The 20,037-nt window shown below is 61.2% G+C and overlaps 1 protein-coding gene across 2 annotated transcripts; it reads right to left on the bottom strand.

Moving 5' to 3' along the window:
• Positions 1 to 8,973: 8,973 nt before the first annotated feature.
• Positions 8,974 to 16,175, bottom strand: ECEL1 (endothelin converting enzyme like 1). 2 transcript variants are annotated; one of them, XM_033860377.2, is made up of 17 exons: positions 15,390 to 16,175; positions 14,704 to 14,772; positions 14,490 to 14,600; positions 14,320 to 14,412; positions 14,006 to 14,130; positions 13,105 to 13,327; positions 12,609 to 12,707; positions 12,295 to 12,369; positions 11,990 to 12,093; positions 11,644 to 11,702; positions 11,516 to 11,567; positions 10,869 to 10,936; positions 10,561 to 10,685; positions 10,178 to 10,243; positions 9,706 to 9,801; positions 9,444 to 9,520; positions 8,974 to 9,073 (listed from the first exon to the last, which is right to left on the bottom strand). In XM_033860377.2, the coding sequence occupies exons 1-17, from the start codon at positions 16,173 to 16,175 to the stop codon at positions 8,974 to 8,976; spliced, it is 2,328 nt and encodes a 775-aa protein (XP_033716268.1). The 2 variants fall into 2 exon arrangements, with proteins under 2 accessions (XP_033716268.1, XP_033716269.1); XM_033860378.2 differs by having other exon boundaries at positions 11,996 to 12,093.
• Positions 16,176 to 20,037: the final 3,862 nt, after the last annotated feature.

Below are 20,037 nucleotides of genomic sequence, written 5' to 3'. Positions count from 1 at the left end.
CAATTTGAAGGCCAGGCTCTCAGGGCAGTTTACTTCAACTCTGGGTTTTAGTGGCTGTCACGAAGCTATGGAGCTGAATGGAAGAAGGTGGTTTATGTTTCATAGGTGGGTTCAAAGCCCAAGGAGACTCTACATTTTCAAACTACAGGTTTAAAAACAGACTATTCTGGAATTAGTGATCATGGCTGCACAACTTTGGGTATTTGAAAAAACCACTGTATTGTACGCTTTAAAAGGGTGAATTTTATGGTACGTAAATTAAACCTAAATTACAACCAGTTTCTGTTTCCAAGTTTTTAAAAACTGTGCAGGTATGAGGGGTCTTATCAGTCAAAGAGTGTTGGACACAAAATCATGCGTCCATGGAAACATTCTCAAGCATCAGTTCTAACATCTTTATCTTGAAGGGGCAGGTGCAGAGAAAGTGTGTTTATTTTTTTCAAGCTTTTTATTGGGTGCTTAAGACTGATAGCTGTTGATAAAAGAAATGTTCACATATTGAGGTCTGGGGAAGTCATTCTGGCTTATACATGAGTTAACTTGAATTTTATGCTTACTAGAACAGCCTGCCTGTGGCGTATCAAACATACATTGTACATCTACTTTAATTACTAAGAAAAGGACACGTTGACCAGGCATAAAGAACGTCCAAGTTAAAAATTAAATTCCTCCCTTCTTGAGATGCCAGCGTTGGTCCTCCTTCCATGATAGGACTCCCTTCCCAGGTGCCAAGGCCATACTGACGCTCTGTGTATGCGCTGATCTAGCTGTTTTGAAACCTTGAAGGCATGTATCCCTGACTTGTTTGACGTTCTTTGTTCTGACGGGATGTAAAGCTGTGCTGAAATCCATGCTTCTCTGGAACCGTTTCTCAGAGTAATCTGGAGGCTGTCTTCCAGTCCTCAGTTTGGCTCAAATAAAGCTCTTTACAATTCCTATTATGGGTTGTTTATTTTGGTCCACATGCTTGTCACCTGGAAAAATACCAGCACATCGGTCTTTAAGAAGGAAAGGAAGTTAGGAAGAAAGAGGGCAGGAGGACCGATAACAGCTCTCAATACCTTGCCATAAACATGGCTCGTTCTGTGGGGTTGATCTGGATGTTTTCATGGTCACACCCAACCTCATCACCAAGTATCTGTCATAAAGCTTCTCCTCTACTCGGACAATCTTGGTTTCTGAAAGTTAACAGCACTGATGGCTCCTGCAGCATTTTATGTGCCCTCAGGTTTTCTAGTTTTTCCCTGCCGTGGTTGACCGTGGATGGGCCAGTGAGTGAGTTTTGCAGGTTCTGCTGCCACTGCAGGTTTTATCATCTAATATCCTTTAAAATCAGATCCGTTCGGAGCAGCTGTTCCACCGGGTGCACTTACGTTGTTTCCGCACATGACATTGTTTGTATTAAACAAAGTATGAAATGTTGGAAATATATCTTCCCTGCCATATCTTTCCTTTAGTGGCTCACACAGAAAAAAAAGTGGTTTGTGTATTTGATTATTGGAATGGAATCCAGCAGATACCTTAAGCTGCGACGTGTAGAAACATCTGTACTTTCAGCCAGCTAACTGTATAGCAAACCTCCCACACTGGGTAATTTGCTCTAACATTTTTTGCTTCAGTCTAGAGCAGTGTTTTCTCTACATCTTCCAAAGGTATTTGCTGGCAAAGAAATGCCTTTCAGTCTGTCGACAGATCATTTTCTGTTCATCGTTTCTGCCATTGTTACTACAGCAGAAAGAATAAATGTTTGCCTGGTGGTAGGTGTTTTTTGTCTTACGCTATCATTGCTTAGGGAAATATCAAAGATCACGTCACTTTAAACATCACTGGGAAAAAACTGCGGGGTTTGTCTTCATGTTCTGAAAGCTTAGTTGCTCACCGGGGGAGTTTCCTGCTGTTATCGACGAAGACCTCAAGGCGCCCGGAGTAGCTTCTCCAGCGATGATGGATGTGAGGGTGCTTCAAACAGTTTGGTTTTGTTTCATGTTTTATATTTGGGGCTGACTTCTTGTCAGGTCTGTACCGTGGGTGAGGAGGAGCGTGTGTCACGAGTGTCACAGCTGCCACTTCTGTGGTTGCTCACCTGCTGTAGATGACGGGTGTTATCTGCAGTTTCTTCACAGGATTTTTTGGTAAGCCACTTGATTGGGAGGGTTCGTTTGTTAAAACCTAGATCATATAATCCATAAATCTACTTAACTAGACACACTCAATTCTACTAGGTCGCAATCCACCGGAAGTGAGCAAATGAGGAGGGGACACTGTGTCAGCCCCCCGCCCCCCTGCAGGGCCCACATTCTCTTCCCCAGGACACCTGAGAACCATGCTGGAGGGTGGGTGCCTGGTCGAAACCGCTGTTGATGAAAAATTAATCAATAGTGATCTAAAGAAGAAATAGAGAATTTTATTTGAGCCAACTGAGGATTACAACCCGGGACAGAGTCTCTCAGAAACCTCTGAGGACGGTTCATACACATTTTTGAGATACAGGATCGTACGTTAAACTCACACACCGGGGTTTCACACAAAGTTGACCTAAGATACATGATCCAGACGAGCACATACAAAGGGAGCGACAGGTCACCATGACCCCTCACGGGATTGGGAAAGAAATGTAATCTTGTACGGAGTTGCATTGCCGGTGTCAGAAAAGATAAAAAACAACACCGATCTTCACGATAGAGCAGGCGTTCGCACCTCTGAGAAGGCCGGCGTCATGTATAATGCAGGTGCCCGCTGCACGTTAGCGGGGGCCCAATACGGGCAGGGAGTGTGTTATGCTTAAATTGTCTTCTCCTGCCCCAAACATAAATTTTATTCCATCAGGATGAAGACAGCAGCACGGAGCTAGACATTAAATAGGGACAGTGCCGACTGCCCAGGGATGTGGCAAAGCTGCCAATGAGATAAAGCCTGGGAGACCCCAGCACACACTAGGCCCTCTGGAAGGCCCAGCGTCCCGTCACCCAACCCCCTGAGACTCTGACGGGAGGCCAGGCGTGCTTGGGCCCCGGACAGGACTCTTAGGCCAAACTCCCGTGACCACAGGTGCATCACTCCCTGCAGAGTTCAGACTGGGCCCTCGGGGGTGCTCCAGGTTCAGTCCCAGCCAGACCTGCAGCCCCACCCACCCCCAGCTCCTGGAGCCCCTGTGACCCCCTGTCCCATGCATGGCTCTGGTGGCTACCCAGGATGCTTCATGATGGGTAAAAACAGGCGCGCTGCCTTGAAGCCTCTCGGGAGGCCTCCGATGGGATGCCAGATGTACCCTCCTCCTGACCTTGGGGCTGACATGACTATCTGAGGCTGTTACCCACCCCCCGCTTCCAGAAACAGGTCTCCCCACCTGGTCAGCATCTGCATGGCAGGCTCTTGCCCCTTCGGCGATGCCTTCCCCAACCCCACCTCCAGTGGCAGGGGGAGGGGCCCAGAGACCTGCAGGAAGCTGTGCGTGTTTTAAATTGCACCCTCTGATCTAAGGTGGCCCCAGGGCCTGCTTGCTCCAGCTGAGCAGAGCTCTAGGGTTCTTCGCTCCGGACACACACACCAAGCCACAGCCCAGGGTCCTCTGACCTGACCCTGCCGCCAGGGATGCCAAGCCTGCACCGCCGTGCTTGGCACTGTGCCTGGGGACCAGCTGTGTGTCTCTGGAGCTGACCCTCAGGAAGGAAACAGCCGCCCCGCTGTCCCAGATGGTGAGGCCGCCGTCCTCCCTCAGTATGGGGGTGTCCAGGTCCCGTGCCCTGTTCTGGCCCTTTCTTTGCTCACCAGACTTGCACGTTCCTCATTATCAGCCAGCAGGGCACCCCCTCCTCTCCCAGCCCGGCCTGGGCTCCTCGGGTGACAGGGAAGTAGCCGCCTGCAGACCTCTGTCAGCAGTGCCCGCGATGCTTTGGTCCCGCAGAAAGGTAAGAGGGTTTTTTATGATCATTTATGCAAAGTAGACAAGGAGAGATGCAGCTTCACAGCACCGTGTGCCAGCAGCTGGGGGACTCTGAGCTGCCTGAGCCCAGTGAATCAGCCCGAGCCGCTGCCAGAGGCTCCCAGGTCCCGGCGCAGCTGAGGTCGCGGAGGCAGGTGCCGCCTCTTTCCCCTCTGTCCCGGTGAGCTCCTGCTGGACGGCAGCCTGGCTGGCAGGGGCCCTCGAAGGGCTGGAGCTGAGGGATGAACGGCGCATGCCCTACAGGGGGCACCCCCCCACCCTGTGCGGTAAGGCAAGCAGGGCAGGGAGGAGGCCTGGATGGGGCGGGCCTTTGTTTAGGACAGCAGACCACAAGGCAGAGGGCGAACCCAGCCAGAGACACGGGGCAAAATGAGCGACACCCCCACACCGGTGGGAGGGACCATGACCAGTGGAACCTGTGGGACGGCAGCTCAAAGGTGGGCTGTAAGCGAGTGAGGGCTGAGAATGCCACCCGGGCCAACAAGGAGCCCCCAGATGAGCCACAAGCCATGTCCCGTGAACAGCACTGGGGACAAAGGCTAGTGTCGGGCCTGGAGGGGAAACGGTCTGCAGGGTCGGGAGCCTGGGGTCCCCTTTGACCTCACGAGGCAGGGATCGCACCAGGACACCAGGGCTGGAGGCCAGCTCACCTGAGGGCTCTGAGGGAAAGGCCAGGCCAGGGTGCAACTAGCTTTCCCCGAAGGCAAGGGGGACTCGGGACATAGGATCCCAGCCCCTGGCGGTTTGTGAGGCCAGGACGGTGGCTCTGCTCTCCTGCTCGGCCTCAGGGTGAAGCACACACAGTTGAGGTCCCGCTCAGCAACCTACCGTCCAAACTTGGGATCTCCTCCAGGAAGAGGGAGGCTATAGAGCGAGGACTTCTTTGGGGAGGATGGGCTGAGTTTCATATCGTTCTGAAACCTTCAACAATCCTATGAAGGAGTTATAAATAACGTGCCGGAGGCCTGCATTTTTCTGGAAAATGTTCCCAAGGACTGGCTCTCGTGGTCACCTGCTGTGCAGTGACAGATACCCTAGAGGCTGCCTGGCTCCAAGGTGGAAAGGGTCTCAGTTTCTCCAGAAGTCCCCTGGGACCCCTGCAGGCTGGGGTGGTGACAGGTGTCTGTGTCGCCTCGCAAGGGAAGCAGGAAGGGGAAATGCCCTTGAAACAAAAATGGATTCTAAGGGGTGGGAGGTGGCAGAATTCACATCCATAAGAAACGACCCCTCCTCTCAGTCTCTCCTGGGACGTGGGGTGGAGAGGGGAGGCATGACTGCCAAGGTCCCGCTCAGTGAGTACCACCCAAACTCGAGTCCAAGCTCCTACACGGGCTGTGGAGACGGGGAGGAAGCTGGGCTCTCATGCTCTGCCGCTGCCCTGTCCTGTCCTGTCTGCTACGGGGTGGCCCGAGGGGCAGCCTCTGGACAGGCCTGGAGCTGGCGGGGGGACGGGACATTGCTCTTTTTACTAAATCCAGGGAAAGGGGGTTCCTCAAGCCAGTTTAGGGGAGGGGTGAGGTGCCCTGAGGGGAGAGAAAGAGGCAGTGAAAGGGGCCCCGCAGGAAGCAGACCTGCAGTGCTGTCTCTGACTCCACCTGCCCCCTGGGGAGGGAAGGAGTCAGGGTGCTGCCCAGCATGGGGGGTACGGGGGGTGGGGTGGGAAGGAGGAGGAGCCCAAGCCCCCTGAGAACCCACCCCAGAGGTATTTGCTCATGGACGACCCTGGAGTTCCCAGCATACCTGGAGTGAGGGCTCAAGCCATTTAAAAAATACTGCGTCTAGGGCTCCTCGCAAGCCGGGCTCCCCAGGGCGCTGGGCACCTGGGTCAGCACAGAAGCAGCCACGCGGGGGGCAGGAACTTGAGTCTGGGCCCCACTGAACTGGTTAGAAAGGCTTGCGGGACAGGGCTGCTCGGTGACACACTGATGGTACTGAGGACTCTGTGGGGCTCTCACTGCGGAGGCAGCAGCTGTGCAGTCCTGGGGGCAGAGGAGCTCAAACGCATCCACCACAGGCGGGCCCCCCCTCAGACACACCCCGGGTCTGCCGGCGATGCTTCTGGGGTCCAGACAGGGTGAGAGGGAGGATCACTCGCCAGGGTCACCCAGCAGTGACCCCCAGGCTCAAGGCTCGGGCTCAAAGCCGTGGGTGGCAGAACCATGAGCCCCGTGCACGAGGGCTCACAGGTGGAAGCTCAGGTGCTTCTGTAAACCATCCCCGAGCTCCTTTCCTTCCCCGCCGCCGTTACGTGCTTAGTTGAAGAGCGCTTTCTGTCATCCCAATAAGCTCCGCTCAGAGGATGACTGCTGCGCGGTGAGCCACCCCCGGGGATGGATGGAGTCAGCCCCGCAACGACCTGCCCTGAGGCTGCTTCTAGCGTCACTGCGCACCGGAAGGGCCTTCACCGCTGCACTCATGACCCCTCACCCACACAAGGGAAACTGAGTCCACGTGGGCAGCTGTGCTGAGCCGGGTCAAGTCCTCACCTCAGCAGCGTCACAGTCAGCGGACCCTCAGCTCGGCTGCAAGTGCAGGGCCTGGGAGACAACGAAATGGCCAGCGTCTACGCTGCATGCTCGGTTTCCTAACAGAACCTGTTGGGAGGGGATGCTGAGTGCAGTATGGGCACCCGGAGCTCCAGAGGACCTGGCAACCAAGACGCGCCCATCAGCTGCCACGAGCAGTGTGACCCTGCACAGGGCATGGGACTCCCCTGAGCTCCCTGTCTGTAAGAGGCGCTGTCTCTGTCCTCTGTCCAGCCTCACTGCAGTGAGGATGCTCTCAGGTTCTGTCTGGAAAAGCATTCTGGGAACCAGTGGGTGACACACATGTCGCCACCGTGCCCTGCAGGGCCACCCCGTGGCTCCGGGTTCCTTGGCTGTCTGAACTTCATGGGCCCTAAGGGCCGGGACCCTGTTCTTGGTATGCCCTTGGCTTGCGTTCCCTCTGACCGGCTGGTCTCCCTCGTCCTCCCCAAAGATGCGAGGAGCCCTGCAGCCCCGGGTAGCAGTGACATCACCACCATGAGCCCAGCAGGAATCCATCAGGCGGAGGGGTCTCTGGTGGCCTCACAGCCTGTCATCCGCAACCCTGCTAGAAGGGTGGGTGGTCCCCAGCTGGGACACACGCTGGGCATCAGGCCCCGGGCCAGCAGCTGAGGCCCCCAGGCTTCCCAGCTTCCAGCTCGGGACAGTCTCGAGGCCAGGAACCCCATGTCCTATCCCAGGGGCCCACATGCCCGACCCCACTGGCCCCCTCCGCTGGGCACAGACGGAAGGGGGAGGAACTTGGCCCCAGGGGTACCTGGGCTTCGCTGCACTTCCTGCTGGAGTCTCACACTACAGGTCCCCCAACCCCAAGGCCTCCCCTAGGCTGGCAGGGAGACGGGAGGGATCAGTCTTGGGTGGAGCTGGGCAAAGCAGGGAGCCGGGCCGGGGACCAGAGGGCTGGGCCTGATGACTACGATTCCAGCCAGGATCCCAGGCCAGAGGGAGGGGGTGAGGGACCGCATGCAGAAAGCCCCCGACCAGAAGGTGGGCGGCAGGTCGAGACAGGGAGCTAGACTGTCTTTCTGCCCTCACTGCCCAAAGGACATGTTATGTGTGTGCCCAGCCCAGGGGGAAAGAGGCTTCAGGAGGAAACCAAGGAAGATCCATAAACACAGCACCTCTCGGGCGCCCTGAACACAAGGGCCCTACCGCCCCCCCGACAGGCAGCTCTGAGCAGGGCTCTGCGCCCTGGACTGATGAGCGCAGCCTCTCCCGTGGTGTCCTTCTTCGCTCCTGCCTCTTCTCTGCGGAGCCCCACCCTCCGCTGTGGCCCGATCAGTGTGGCAGGTGCGTTTTCTGTCCCCACTCCCTCAGGTTGGTGCGTCCAAGGCTCAGATAACAGGGACTTTTTAAACATCACTCAAGGCTGAGAGGCAGACAGACATCTGAGCATAAAGACGGGAGCTGGACCGGCAAGAGGTTCACCCCTGCAGCGGGAGATGGGGACAGGCCACACCTACCGGGCACTGCTCAGGGAGTGGCTGATTTCTCGAGGCCACCCCTGAAGTAAGAGAAACAGACTGGAGCAGGTAGGGCCAGCAGCCTCAGCCCTGCAGACGCCTGGGATCCCCCAGTGGGGCTCCTCCCTCCCACTGCCCTCCCACCCAAGATAGAGCAGCACTTCTCCTCCCCTCCCACCCTGGGCCACGCCTGCAGCTCCCCTCGGCACCCTGCCCCCACCACTCCTCCCCTTCTCTCTTCTCTCTGGAGGGGACGCCTGGAGGCCACGCATCACCGGCCCCCTTTCTCCAAGAAGCTTAGCAAAGGCCTAGCCTGGGGTGATGACTGGCTAGGGGACACTGCAGAGACTCCTGCAGGGCGGAGGGGGCACCACTCTGCACAGTCAGGAGAAGTTAAGTCCCAGCGTCAGGCTGGGGTGTAGGCCACTGGGCTTGGTGTTCTGGCCCCCATGAGACGGGTCCAGGGGCACCCTCAGGACCGTGCAGGGGCCTCGGCAGGACTTTGGTGGAGGGCGGCGTGGGTGCTTGGTGGGAAAGACGAGAGCTGGGGAGGTGGGACAGAGGCAGCCCAGCCGAGGCCACCAGGAGGGGACAAAAAGATCTTCTCTAGGGTCTCATTCTGTTAAGCGCCTGAGCCTCCCCCGGGAGTTCATCCAGCCCCACCTGCTCGGGGGCCCCTGAGGAGGCGGAGGCAAGAGGAGAGCAGCTTTATTGACCTGACTGAGCAGCGAGAACACAGCGAAGGCGGGGCCTGTACAATCCAGCCTGGGCGGGGGTCTGGCTCCCAAGAGCCCAGTCTGGGGACCTTAGCATCTCTCCCCCAGGCCCTCCTGGAGCCCAACTTCATCCCTGTTCTGGGGCCCTCCTGAAGTGAGGGACAGTGACTGGGTGCTGGGTCCTGGGGGGGCTGGGGAGGCGGATGGCACCCAGAGTGGACCAGAGCCGGGTCCATGCCTGCCCCGGCCGCCAGCGAGAGGCAGTCCGTGCAGGGAAGTGGGCGCGTGCAGGTGGGCAGCCAGGCTCACCACACAGAGCACTTGTGGGCAGGGTTCATGGGCGAGTCCTTGGGGCAATGGAAGGCCCGGCCGAACTCCTCGAACTGGGACACGCTGCCCAGCACCCTGGGGCAGGGGAGAGACCCACAGAGTGTGTGGCACAGGCCACCATACCCCAGCTGTCCCTTCCCGCCCCGACCCGCTCCCAGCGCAGACACAGGAGGGGGCGAGGCCCAGGCAGGCAGGTGGGGGTTCCCACCCCGACCCGCTCCCAGCGCAGACACAGGAGGGGGCGAGGCCCAGGCAAGCAGGTGGGGGTTCCCGCTCCCAGTGCAGACACAGGAGGGGGCGAGGCCCAGGCAGGCAGGTGGGGGTTCCCGCTCCCAGCGCAGACACAGGAGGGCGAGGCCCAGGCAGGCAGGTGGGGGTTCCCACCCCGACCCGCTCCCAGCGCAGACACAGGAGGGGGCGAGGCCCAGGCAGGCAGGTGGCGTACCTGTAGTGCTCAGGCGCGTGCTTGTCGGTCAGCACCTGCAGGTAGATGGACTGCGACCGCCGCTTGATGCACCAGTTCTGGGCCAGGATGGGGGCGGTGGGGAGGAGCGGGGACGTGAGGCCGGGCGTCCACTGACGAAGCCCTGCACGCTAGGCCTCGATCCCCCACCAGAACCCACAGGGCTCTCGGAGGGGTGGCTGATGGGAGATGGGCTGGAAGCCGTGCCCCCCTCCCCCCTCCCCTACTGGCCCCCCCCGCACACCTGGGCAAAGGCGATGAAGAAGAGCTGATTGTGCGTGTACTTGAGCCGGTGCAGCGGGTGCTCGGGGCCGTGCTCGCGCACCCACTTCTGATAAGCCTGGGGGCGCAGAGCATGGAGCTGCGGTGCCCACAACGGGGCCACCTGGCACCCTCCACTCAGTCAGGCCCTCACCCGCCCCAGCTCTGCACACCACCCACCCTGCTGAGCCCCCCGGACCCCTGCCTTCTTCCCTCCCCAGAAGGCTAACCCCAGGCAGGTGCCACCCCCTCCAGGCAGCCCTCTTTGCTCTCCTGGAGGGCGGGGGGCCTAGGACTCCCGCTTCCAGTGGACCCTGTGCCCAGCACAGCACCTCCCCTCCAAGACCAGAGCTCAACAGGATGGGGAGGGAGGGATGACTAGGTCTCTAGCCCAGTCCCCAGTGCCCCCCACCACTCCTCCCTCAGGGATCGAGGGCCAGGCAGGGGCAGCTCACATAGTAGGCGAGCTTGAGGCCGCCCATGTCCGCAATGTTCTCTCCAAGTGTGTGCTTCCCATTCACCTGGCGAGAAGGGAAGAGGTTGGAGGCTGCCCAAGGCCCTCTGGTCTCCTTCGGGCCTTGCCTCTCTGGGCCCTGCCTCCACCCACCTGCCCTTTCCCAGAGGGTTTGGGTAGGACTCCCCCACTTTGTGCCCCACGTGCGTGAGTCTGTGCGAACTCATTCTCTCGCCCAAGTCAGTGTGCACGCAGACCCTGGCGGGTGTGCACGGAGCTCGGCGCTGGGTTTGTTCAGGCATGTGAGCGTGCATGGAGGTGTGCACGCTCCTAGTCTGCGCTGGCCAGGCCTGAGGGGCCCAGGGGGCAGCGAGGGGGCCTCACCCGCTGGTTGTAGACGGTGAAGTTGTCGTAGAGGTGGACGATGCACTCGGCCTTGCGCAGGAAGCGGCTGTGGGAGTCCTCTGTCCACCAGTGCAGCAGGTTGCCCGAGCGGTCATACTGGCCCCCTGTAGGCAGCGGGTGGGGGCGGGCCGAGACTGGCCTTCACCGCAGAGCCCGGCTGGGCACCAAGGCCCTCCCCACCCACCAGCCAACAGGCACAGGGGAGCCACGGGGCTTCCATTGGCCCTCACCACCCTGCCCACCACTGCCTGTCCTCCGCCACCCCTCGGGCCGCCCGCAGGCCTCACCCCAGTCATCGTAGCCATGGGTCAGCTCATGCCCGATGATGGTGCCGATGCCCCCGTAGTTCAGAGACCTGGGCCCGTGGCAGCAGCGTCAGGCCCCAGCCTCGCCCGCCCTCTGAGAGCCCCGCCGAGCTGCTGCCCAGGCCTCAGGAGGCCCTGGCCAGGCCACGAGGTAGCCCAGGGAGGCCAGTGACTGCACGGTCCCAGAGCGCTTGTGCCTCAGCTTCCTCGTGGGGTACGTAAAAGGGGCCAGTGATACCTGTGCAGCTGCCTTTTAGGAAATAACATCTAACAGAGCAGGGCTGCGGGGAGGAGACAGGGTTGGAGGGAGACAGGAGGGAAACTGAGGCACCCCACGTGGGATTTGGCCTTTTTCCTCATCGCTAGGATTGTTCCAGTTTTGCAACACCCAAAAAAGCCTCAAACCAGGTAAGGGCGACTCAGGACATTTAAAAGAATGAAAAAAAAAAAAAACCTACACCTTTATCTAAATAACCAAAGATGAAGTGGGACTATGGGGACCCAGCGTTGCAGCTGTCATGACTGCGGTGCCCAGCCCAGGCCTGGGGCCATCTGAGCAGTCCCCACCCACCCCGCAGACACGGCCACGGCCGGCCGTAGCTCTGGCTCACGCCAGGTTCCCTACTCACTGCGGAAAGTCAGGGTCGTACAGCGTAGGCTGCAGGATTCCAGCGGGGAACACTGCAGGGAGGCCATGGTCAGCGGGAGACCCTCCCCACCTCCAGGCCCTGCCCCTCGTCTGGACACACCCCCTTACCCATCTGGTTTTTGTTGGGTAGATAGTAGGCATTGAGCGCCTGTGGCGGGAGGAGCCACCTGTGGAGGGAGGCTGGGGTCAGCTGGGGGGACCCACACTCCCTCCCCTACAACCCCTACCTCCTAGTCTCCTCCTCCTTAAAGGATGCCCTGGTGTCCCAGCCTACAGTTATATCCTGGGCATCCCCCGGGCTGGTCCCACACCCTGACAGCCCCCACTCGCACCCTGTGCAGGCCTGGTCCTCGCTCCCCACCAGCGTGTCTATGAGGCGTCAACCTCCTGGCGTTGGTAAGGAGCACTGTCCCCATGGCACCCTGGGCCCCCCAGCTGCAGCCCAGGTACCCACGTGGACTTGTCCACCTCCTGCCGGATCTTCTTGACAGAGAGCTGGATGCTGAAACGGATGCTGTTCAAGATGTTCTTGAAGTAGGTCTTCTCGTGGACCTCAAACTGCATGGGGGATGGGCAGCACTCAGCGGCAGGCCGGGGCAGGGCCAGACCAGCACCCAGGAGGCCCCACGCCCTCCCCGCATCCGTCAGCTGAGGGCTGTGGCTCCTTCTCTGTGGTGGTGGTTGGTCTCCACAGGGGTCTCGGCCACGGGCCTGGAGAAGCCTGAGGGGTCAGGCTGGGTAGGGCAGGGGCAGGCCTACCTCATACTCCTTGTCCACAGCCTCGGGTTTGAGCAGGAAGTCCGGGTAGCCCACCATCACCATCATGTACTGGAGCTGCAGGCGAGAGGGTGGTGAGTGGGCCAGGGCCTCAGGAGATGGCCTTCCACCCCTCTGAGGGAGAAAGCTCTAGGGCCAGCACAGGGCTGGGGCTCAGGCAAAGGGGAGAGCAGGCTGGGTGATGCCAACTCCACAAGAGGCGTCTTTGTCTCTTTTGTTATCCCAGCGCTTGGCACACAGTAGGCACTGACTGTGTGATTGTGGAACCAACAAATGGGAAAAGGGTTCCACGTCACCTTGGCCTGAGCGGCCGCCTTGGTCTCAGCATCCATCCAGTCCAGCTCCTCCAGGCGCTGGCCCAAGATGTACTTGATGTCTTCTACCAGCTGCTGTACCTGCAGGGTCGGGGGCAGGAATCAAGGGTCAACCCAGGAGGCCTTAGCTCTGAGCCCCCAGCACCTGGAGTAAGGGGTACCCCCTAATCATCCAGCACCGCTTCCTAAGCCCAGGACTTGCTGCTCGGCATTCCTAAGGCCATCCCACCGAGCACGGCAGAGCAGGGAGGGCAGGAGCTTGGTGGGGAGAGGGTCCTGCAGCTGACAAACCAGGTAGGCTTCCTGGAGGAGGAAGCCTGGTGAGGAGTAGCCTGGAGGCTCAGAGAGGGCCGAGCCCTTGGCTGCAGGGGGACGTGCGGGGCTCCCCGTGCTCCTCATGCTTGGACCAAGGCCATGCAAGAACTTCATGCCCATCTCAGGACCCGCACCCCGACCCTCAAGGCCAGGGCAGCCTGACCTTGGCCTTGCTGGCAGCCGAGAAGTGCTCATGTACAAAGAGAGCGCCGAGCGCCATGCCAAAGTGACGGTTGGCCTGGCCCAGGCAGACACGGGCCAGCTCCTGTGGCTTGTCGCTGCCCTCCATCTCCCGTGCCAGCTCGTGCAGGGCCTCTCGGAACGGTGGGGACAGGTGCTCACTCAGGACCACCACCACGCGCCACACCAGGTAGTTGTGTAGGATCCTGAGGGCCAGGTGAAGCAGCTGGGTGTCCCGACGGGCTCACGTGCGCGGGCGCCCCGGCCCCCAGCCCCCAGCCCCCAGCCTAGGGCGGGACCAAGCACCTGCACAGGACTGAGGGTCGTTCCAGGTACTCCCAGCCCCAGTCAGGGAGGAGGGCTGGGCCCACACGCAGCAGACCCACCTCTGCCACCAGGCAGAGCACCTGAGGCTGGTGCGGCACGGGCCAGCACTGGTTTCTGACTGGCTGTGGGGTGGGAGAATGGCCACTTGGGGTGACTGCCTGCCTCAGAACTGGCCTCGAGAGGCCTCAGGTCCTTCCCGAGCGGGGCAGAGACCAGGGGGGCTTTCCTCAAGGTGGCCCTGGGGGAGCAGAGTTGCGGCCGCCATTTCCCCTTCTGACTTCAGACTCACTCAAGCCTCACCATCCCCACATGAGGAAACCGCAGCCCGGGAAGCTCACAGCTCTGCCCAGGGTCCCACAGAGTAGGTGGGACAGCCAGGTCTGAACCTGGGGTCTGGACTCCTTTTCCGGTGCTCCTCGCCTGCCTCCCCAGAGTGGGTGGATACCGGACAGAGGTGGAGGCAGAAATTCAAAGCTCTCCAAGCAGATAGGTCTGGGATGCAGGGGAGGGGGGCCTGGGGGGCAGGCGGGTAGCAGGCGGGTAACGGGCAGCTGTACCTGCGGGGTGTGGAGCGGATGAGCTGGGACACCTGCTGCATATAGTCTGTAGCCAGAAGCACCAGCTCTTCATCCTCTGAGAAGTCCTCCTGGAAAATCTGGTCCAGTAGCCACTTCCACCGCAGCTGTGGGACCACGGATGGGGACAGTGGGGTGGGGTGGCAGGGACCACATAAGACAGGGAGGGGGTCAGGTAGGGGCAACAAGAGGACACGTGAGTCCATGGCCCTGGAGGCCTTGCTCGTCCCTGGGGAGGGGACAGCCCAAGAGTCCCAAGATCAGCGCCTCCCCCACCAGGTCTGGGTCACACTCACGTGGGGGGTGATCTTCTGCAGCTGCCCCAGTGTCACCTTGTTGTATATGGAGCTAACATCTCGCCGGAGGTCATCATACTCTGACACTGTGATCTGGGGATGGATGGCAGAGCTGACCAAGCCCCGCCCAGTACTCGCCGCCCCCAGCACACAGCAGTCGCCCTCCTCACGTTGGCCAGCTGCTGCTCCAGCTGCAGGATCTCCTGGGCCTTCTGCTCTACGGCCTTGGCACCCAAGAGGCTGAGCAGGCGCTCCATGAACACCCGGTAAGCTGCCAGGATCTGCACCAGGAGGGGCACGGCAAGGATGCAGTCGGTGCCAGGCCCTGGTCCAGGCCGCCCGGAGTCCCAGGCCTTCCCTGAACCCCATCGCACGCGCCCACACCTTCTCACTCTCCTCATCCTGAGCTAAGTACAGGGTCCTCTCTGGCAGGGTGAGCCCATCCTGGTCAATCTGTGGAGAGAGATGGGGGACAGAGATCAACTCTCCCGGCTCCTGCAAACAGACTGAATTCCCATTCAAAAGGGAAACTGAGGACACGCCAGGCATCCACTGTCACCAGCCCGGGGAGCATAAAGACAGTAACCCCTCCCTCATTCCAGAGAAGCCGGTCTAAGCCCACACACCTGACCGGCCTAGCCTGGGGACAGAGGGGGGCGCCCCCCACCCCCCGCCTTTCCTCCTGTAACCCTGTCCTCTCCCTACCTGTGAGGGGCGCACTGACACTTGGTCCCCCGCCTCGCAGGCATTCCAGCCCGCCCCAGCCCGACAGGCCTGTCACCACAGCCCATCAGTACACCCCTCCCTCAGAGCTCTCACCGCTGCCAGAGGGCTGGGAAATTGCGGCTCCCGCGGCTCTGCTAAACACCGCAATTACTCGAGGGAAATTACTTGCGCCCTCCTCCCGCGCTCTGCCGGTGCGCGCTCCCTTCCGTTCCTCTACCCTCCCCTCCCCTTCCGCACCCGTCTTCTGGGCGCATAGGGAGTGTGGGGCAGGCCTGCCAGGCCGCGGGACCCCTAGTTCCTAGCCGCTTGTGGGGTGCCCGGTGCGGGAGGGGGCGCGCACTCACACGGATGACGTAGCGCGAGGAGTTCCTGTCGTCCAGACTGACGGTGAGCGAGAAGAGCGCGGCGGCGCTGTACACGCCCTGAGCCTTGTACAGCAACCGGTTGAGGTCCCAGGGCGCCGCCGCCCCCGGGCGCTCCGCTGCGCCACCCAGGTCCCAGCCCCCGCAGTCCTCGATGACCTCGAGCATGGGCCGCGGGCCGAGCCGTTCGATTTCACGCATGTCCAGGCAGGAGCGGAAGAAAGCGCGCACCTTGCGCTGGGCTGCGCCGCCGGGGCCGCCCCCGGACCGCGCCAGCAAGCGCCGCAGGCGCTCCTCGTTCTGCTCGCCGATGGCCGCGATGGTGCCGTAGGTGAGCTTGTCGTCCGGGATGGCGTGGCGCCTCAGCCAGCCGCCGCACGCGAAGGAGTAGAAGTCCTGGCACGGGTCTATGCTGGCGTCCAGGTTGGAGGCCAAGAAGCGGGCGGCGCGCGCAAAGGCCTTTCGCTCCGGGCAGCCCTCGGAGCAGGTGGCGCCTCCCGCCGCTCCCGGGCCCAGGTACTTGAGAGCCAGCATGGCGGCCAGGATGGCACAGAGGCCCGCGGCGAACACCAGCCCCGACAGCAGGCACACCTCGCGCCGGTTCCAGCGCGGCAGCCCGGCCCGGGCCCCGGGGGCGCTGCGCCCCGCACTCAGCGGGAAGCCGGGGGGCAGCGAAGTTCCCCGCGCGCCTCCCCCACCGCACCGGCTCACGTACTTGACCTCCTGGAACTCGTCGTAGTGTGCTGTCATCGAATACGGGGCCTCCATGGCGCCGCGGGCACCACCGCGCAGCCCTTGGCGATCTCAGCTACAGGATGCTCCCGGCCGCCAGGCTCCTAGCGGGCCGGCGCATGGTCCCCCCGGGCCGCAGCTGCGGGAAAGGTAGATACAGGCTCAGAAGGGTACTGGGGCTCGACGGGGTCCATGAGCACGACGAGGAAGGGCACAAGCCTAGGTCCAAAGGCTGGAGGCCACCCCGAGTCCCCAACAACGAGTGGGCCTGGGGCCTGGCCTCCCTGCGCCACTCGGAGAATGAAGGAAGGGGACCGCTCAGAGTGGCCACCATCTACCACACTGCACAGTGGGGTCCTTTAACCTCCCCTCTCCCCGCATACATATGCCCGCCGCAGGTTTGGGAGGCCCGTAATAAAGCAGGGGAGCACCGAGCATGGGGCCTGGCACGTAGCAGGCCTTCAATGAAAGGCTGTTTCTCTTCTCTGCATTTCTTGTTCCGGACCTGCTACAGCCAAGGCCAGGTGGGGGGAGGGGAAAAGCGGAGGCAGGGGAAAGGAGGTGCGGTCAGTGCCGCTTCTATGCAGACCCTGAAGCCACCTTCAGCTTTCCGCACGGGAACTAGACGCTCAAGAAAGCGACTAAAGAACCAAACTTCGTCCTCGCGGATGTCCGCAGAGCCATCCCCAGCCCTGTCTTCTCGATTCAATGGCCAGAACGCCCACCAGTCCCGTTCCCAAGCGGCCCGCGCCGGCGCGCCATCCCGCCCAGGATCAGGGAGAAAGCCCCGACGGCCCTAAAGGACCCGGAACCGGTTTCGTCCCCCGTCCTCGCCCTGGGCCACTCCCGGCTTCAACAGGTTCTCCCCGGAACCCAAACTTGGGCGAAGTTTCATCCCCGGCGCAGAGCGAGCTGGCCCCGCGCGCCCCGAGCCCTGGGTGCGGAGCCTCCCGCGCCGCGCAGTCCGCGGAGCCAGAGAACCAAGCCCGGGAGTCGCAGCCGCAGCCTGAGCCGGAGCTGCGAGGACGCAGACAAAGCCTGGAGGCTAGGCGCGGCGGTGGCGGCGGAGGTGGTGGTTGATGTGGCCGCGGCGGCCGCGGGCTCGGGTGCCACTTACCCGGCAGGTGCGCGCCCGGGCGGAGCGGGAACAGAGCGGATCGAGCCCGAGCTGGGGCCGGGGCCGGAGCCGGAGCCGGGGGCAGAGCTGGGCGGGTGGCCGCTCTCTCCGTGCGCCCGCCGCCGCCTCTGCTGCCGTGCCTCGCTGCGCCGCCCGCCGGCCCCGAGGGAGGGGGCGCGCGGGCGGCTCCACCCTCCTCCGCCCGCCCCCCAGCTCTCCCTCCTTCTTTCTGCCTCCATCCCGGCTACCTGTCAGCTCTGTGGCAGCTCGGGGGCGGGGAAGGAGGCTTCGGGAACACGCTCCCAAGGGTCTAGCACAGGCCCTGGGCTCCGGGATTCCAGCCCCGAGAGGAGTGAGGGCCTCAGGTCCCCTCCGTTCCGGTGCTCCCACTCAGGGATGCCTACCAGCCCGCCGGAAAGAGGCTCAAGCTGAAAATAAAGAAGCTGGTGGACCATCCCAGCCCACAGGACGGGAGCACCGTGCAGGGAGGACGCGCTGAAAGGCTGTGGGGTGCGCTGAAATCGCGCCTGTACCGCCTGGCACAGCGCCTGGACCAGAGGGGTTTCAGTAAGGGGCTTTCCGGGTCCTCCCCTTTAGCTCCTGCCCATGCTCAGCCCTCCCCCAGGGACACGTCGGGGTGTTGGTTGGCAGTGGTGGAGGAAGAGCCCCAGAGGCTGCCGCAAGAAGGGGCCGCAGCGCTGAGACCATGCGCCTCCCCAAACCTTGACTGGCCTTGGTACCCACTGCTCTGAAAGCCCCTGGGGTAGGCGGTGGAGTGGAGGCGGGGGACCAACTAGAGACTAATGCAAGAGCCCGCCTTGCAGGAGCCAGGGGGGACTATGAATTTATCCACCCACTCCTTTCTTCTGGTTCAATTTGCTTTCTTAATGTGGGACCTCCCTCCCACGACTCCCAGCCCCTGGACACAAGGCCTACTTCTGCCAGGCTCACTCACCCCTGTACCCACAGGGAACTTGGAGCTTCTTGGATGAATGATACTATCTCTGTGACCCACGTTTTTTCCGTCCTGCCCTACCCATCTCTCTGCTTCCAGCATCCTTAGCAGGGGACCTCACAAAAACACCAGCACTCTCAGGCCTGACGGTTCCAGCTTGCAGGACTGACCTAAACAACCTTAGAGACAGCCCAAGACTGCTAGGGAGCCCCATCTGATAAAAACCAGAACAAGGCACGAAATAAAGGACCCAATACCCTGTCCCCTCCCTGGGGCTGCTCATACTGGCTACTGGCCACTGGCCCTGAGTGGCCACCTCTGCCCCCGTCCTGCCTGTCCCTTTTCTGTCCAACTGTCCACCTCTGAGCTACCCCTCTGGATACTCTGTGCCTCCATCTCTGGCCATCTCAGGGTCCTCCTTTGACCCGCGAGTTCTTCCTGCGTCCAGTTAGTTCTACCTAGGGGAGGTGGAATTATGTAAAATTTGGTGATTCCATAAAGGGGGAGGGGAGGGCAGGGCGGTGGCAAAGTGTCTCTTTGTGCTTTTAATCTGCATTTTTCCCTCAATGTTTTTGCCTCCAGGAGGATAATTTTCCAGCCTTTTCAGGTCCTGATTGGTATCATTTCTCCAACAATGACAGATTTTTATTTTCCCTGAAATGAATGCCGCGAAATTTCCAAGAAATATAAAGATGGATATTGTCTCAGGGAGCCGACTCTCTTCCGACAGAAAGGCACAAAGGCAAACATGCTTCCCCAGGGATTCTGCTGCTCCAGTCACTGAGGGGTGGGGCACCCAGGCCCTCAGCTCCTCCTCCATCCCCCCTCCCTCCCAGGTCAGCTGCAGGACCACCCTCCTGGCCAACCCTCTCCCAGACTCTCAGCTGCCATTGATCTGTTCATCTGCCTCCCGGCTCCCGGCCAGGCCACGCTGTCTGCCTGCCTGGCTCCATCTCGCGTCTCTGTACAGCACCTCATCCCTCACCGCAGCCCAGAGGCTCCCCCAGGCCTGAGCGCAGCAACTAGGACCCATGGGAGCTGACTGGGGACTGGGCCCATGACCACTCAGTCCTAGTCCCCCTGCACCGCCCACCAATAAAGAGCGACCAGGCCCCGCCTCCTGGGCCCTTCTGTCCCTCCTCGGAAAGGGAAGCTGCGTGCAGGGCGCTAGGCATCTGGCCCCCGGCTTCCTCACTCTCCTTGTGAATCTCGCGGTGTCCCCTCTCGTTGTCAGAATGACTCCCTGACTGAGGAGCAGGAGAATGGCAGGACGCGGCCAAGCCCTGAGGGGGCAGCTGGATGCCTGGTTGGGGCAGGGAGAGCAGGGGAGCGCTGGCCACAGCTGGCCGCAGAGAGAAAGGGGCGCAGCGCTAGGGGCAGAAGTGAGGGGAGCCTCTGCCTCTTCCCTTCCCAGATTCTAGCCCACCCTGCTGGGCGGGGCATCACGGGGTCTGGATTCTGGGGAAGGGGTCAGAGCAGCCCCTTCTCTGCCCCACTCTATGGGTACAGCAGTCCCCACGCTAATGACTCCCGTCTGTTCAGCTTCCACCAAGTGAGGTGCTAAGTGCTTGACCTCAGAGGAGGGCTGCTGCCCTGAAGCCAGCCTGGAGCCCATCGTGGTCACACCCATTTCTGCACCTGTCTGGCCTGCATGTGTAGGGACAGACTGGGCCCCTATTTGCCTGCTGCTCGAACCTGAACCCCCTAGCCCTGCCTCTGCTCTGGGAGATGCCCCCCTGTTCCATCCCACCCCCACCAGTCCACTCCCCCCCTCCAACAGTGCCGCAGGATCTTCCTTGCCTTGGAAAACATGTCCCCCAACCAGC

The sequence above is a fragment of the Tursiops truncatus genome, chromosome 7 (genome assembly GCF_011762595.2).
Source record: "Tursiops truncatus isolate mTurTru1 chromosome 7, mTurTru1.mat.Y, whole genome shotgun sequence".
NCBI classification, from domain to species: Eukaryota; Metazoa; Chordata; class Mammalia; order Artiodactyla; family Delphinidae; genus Tursiops; species Tursiops truncatus.
The sequence above is the reverse complement of the archived record's forward strand: the minus strand, read 5'-3'. Positions and strand labels throughout refer to the sequence as shown.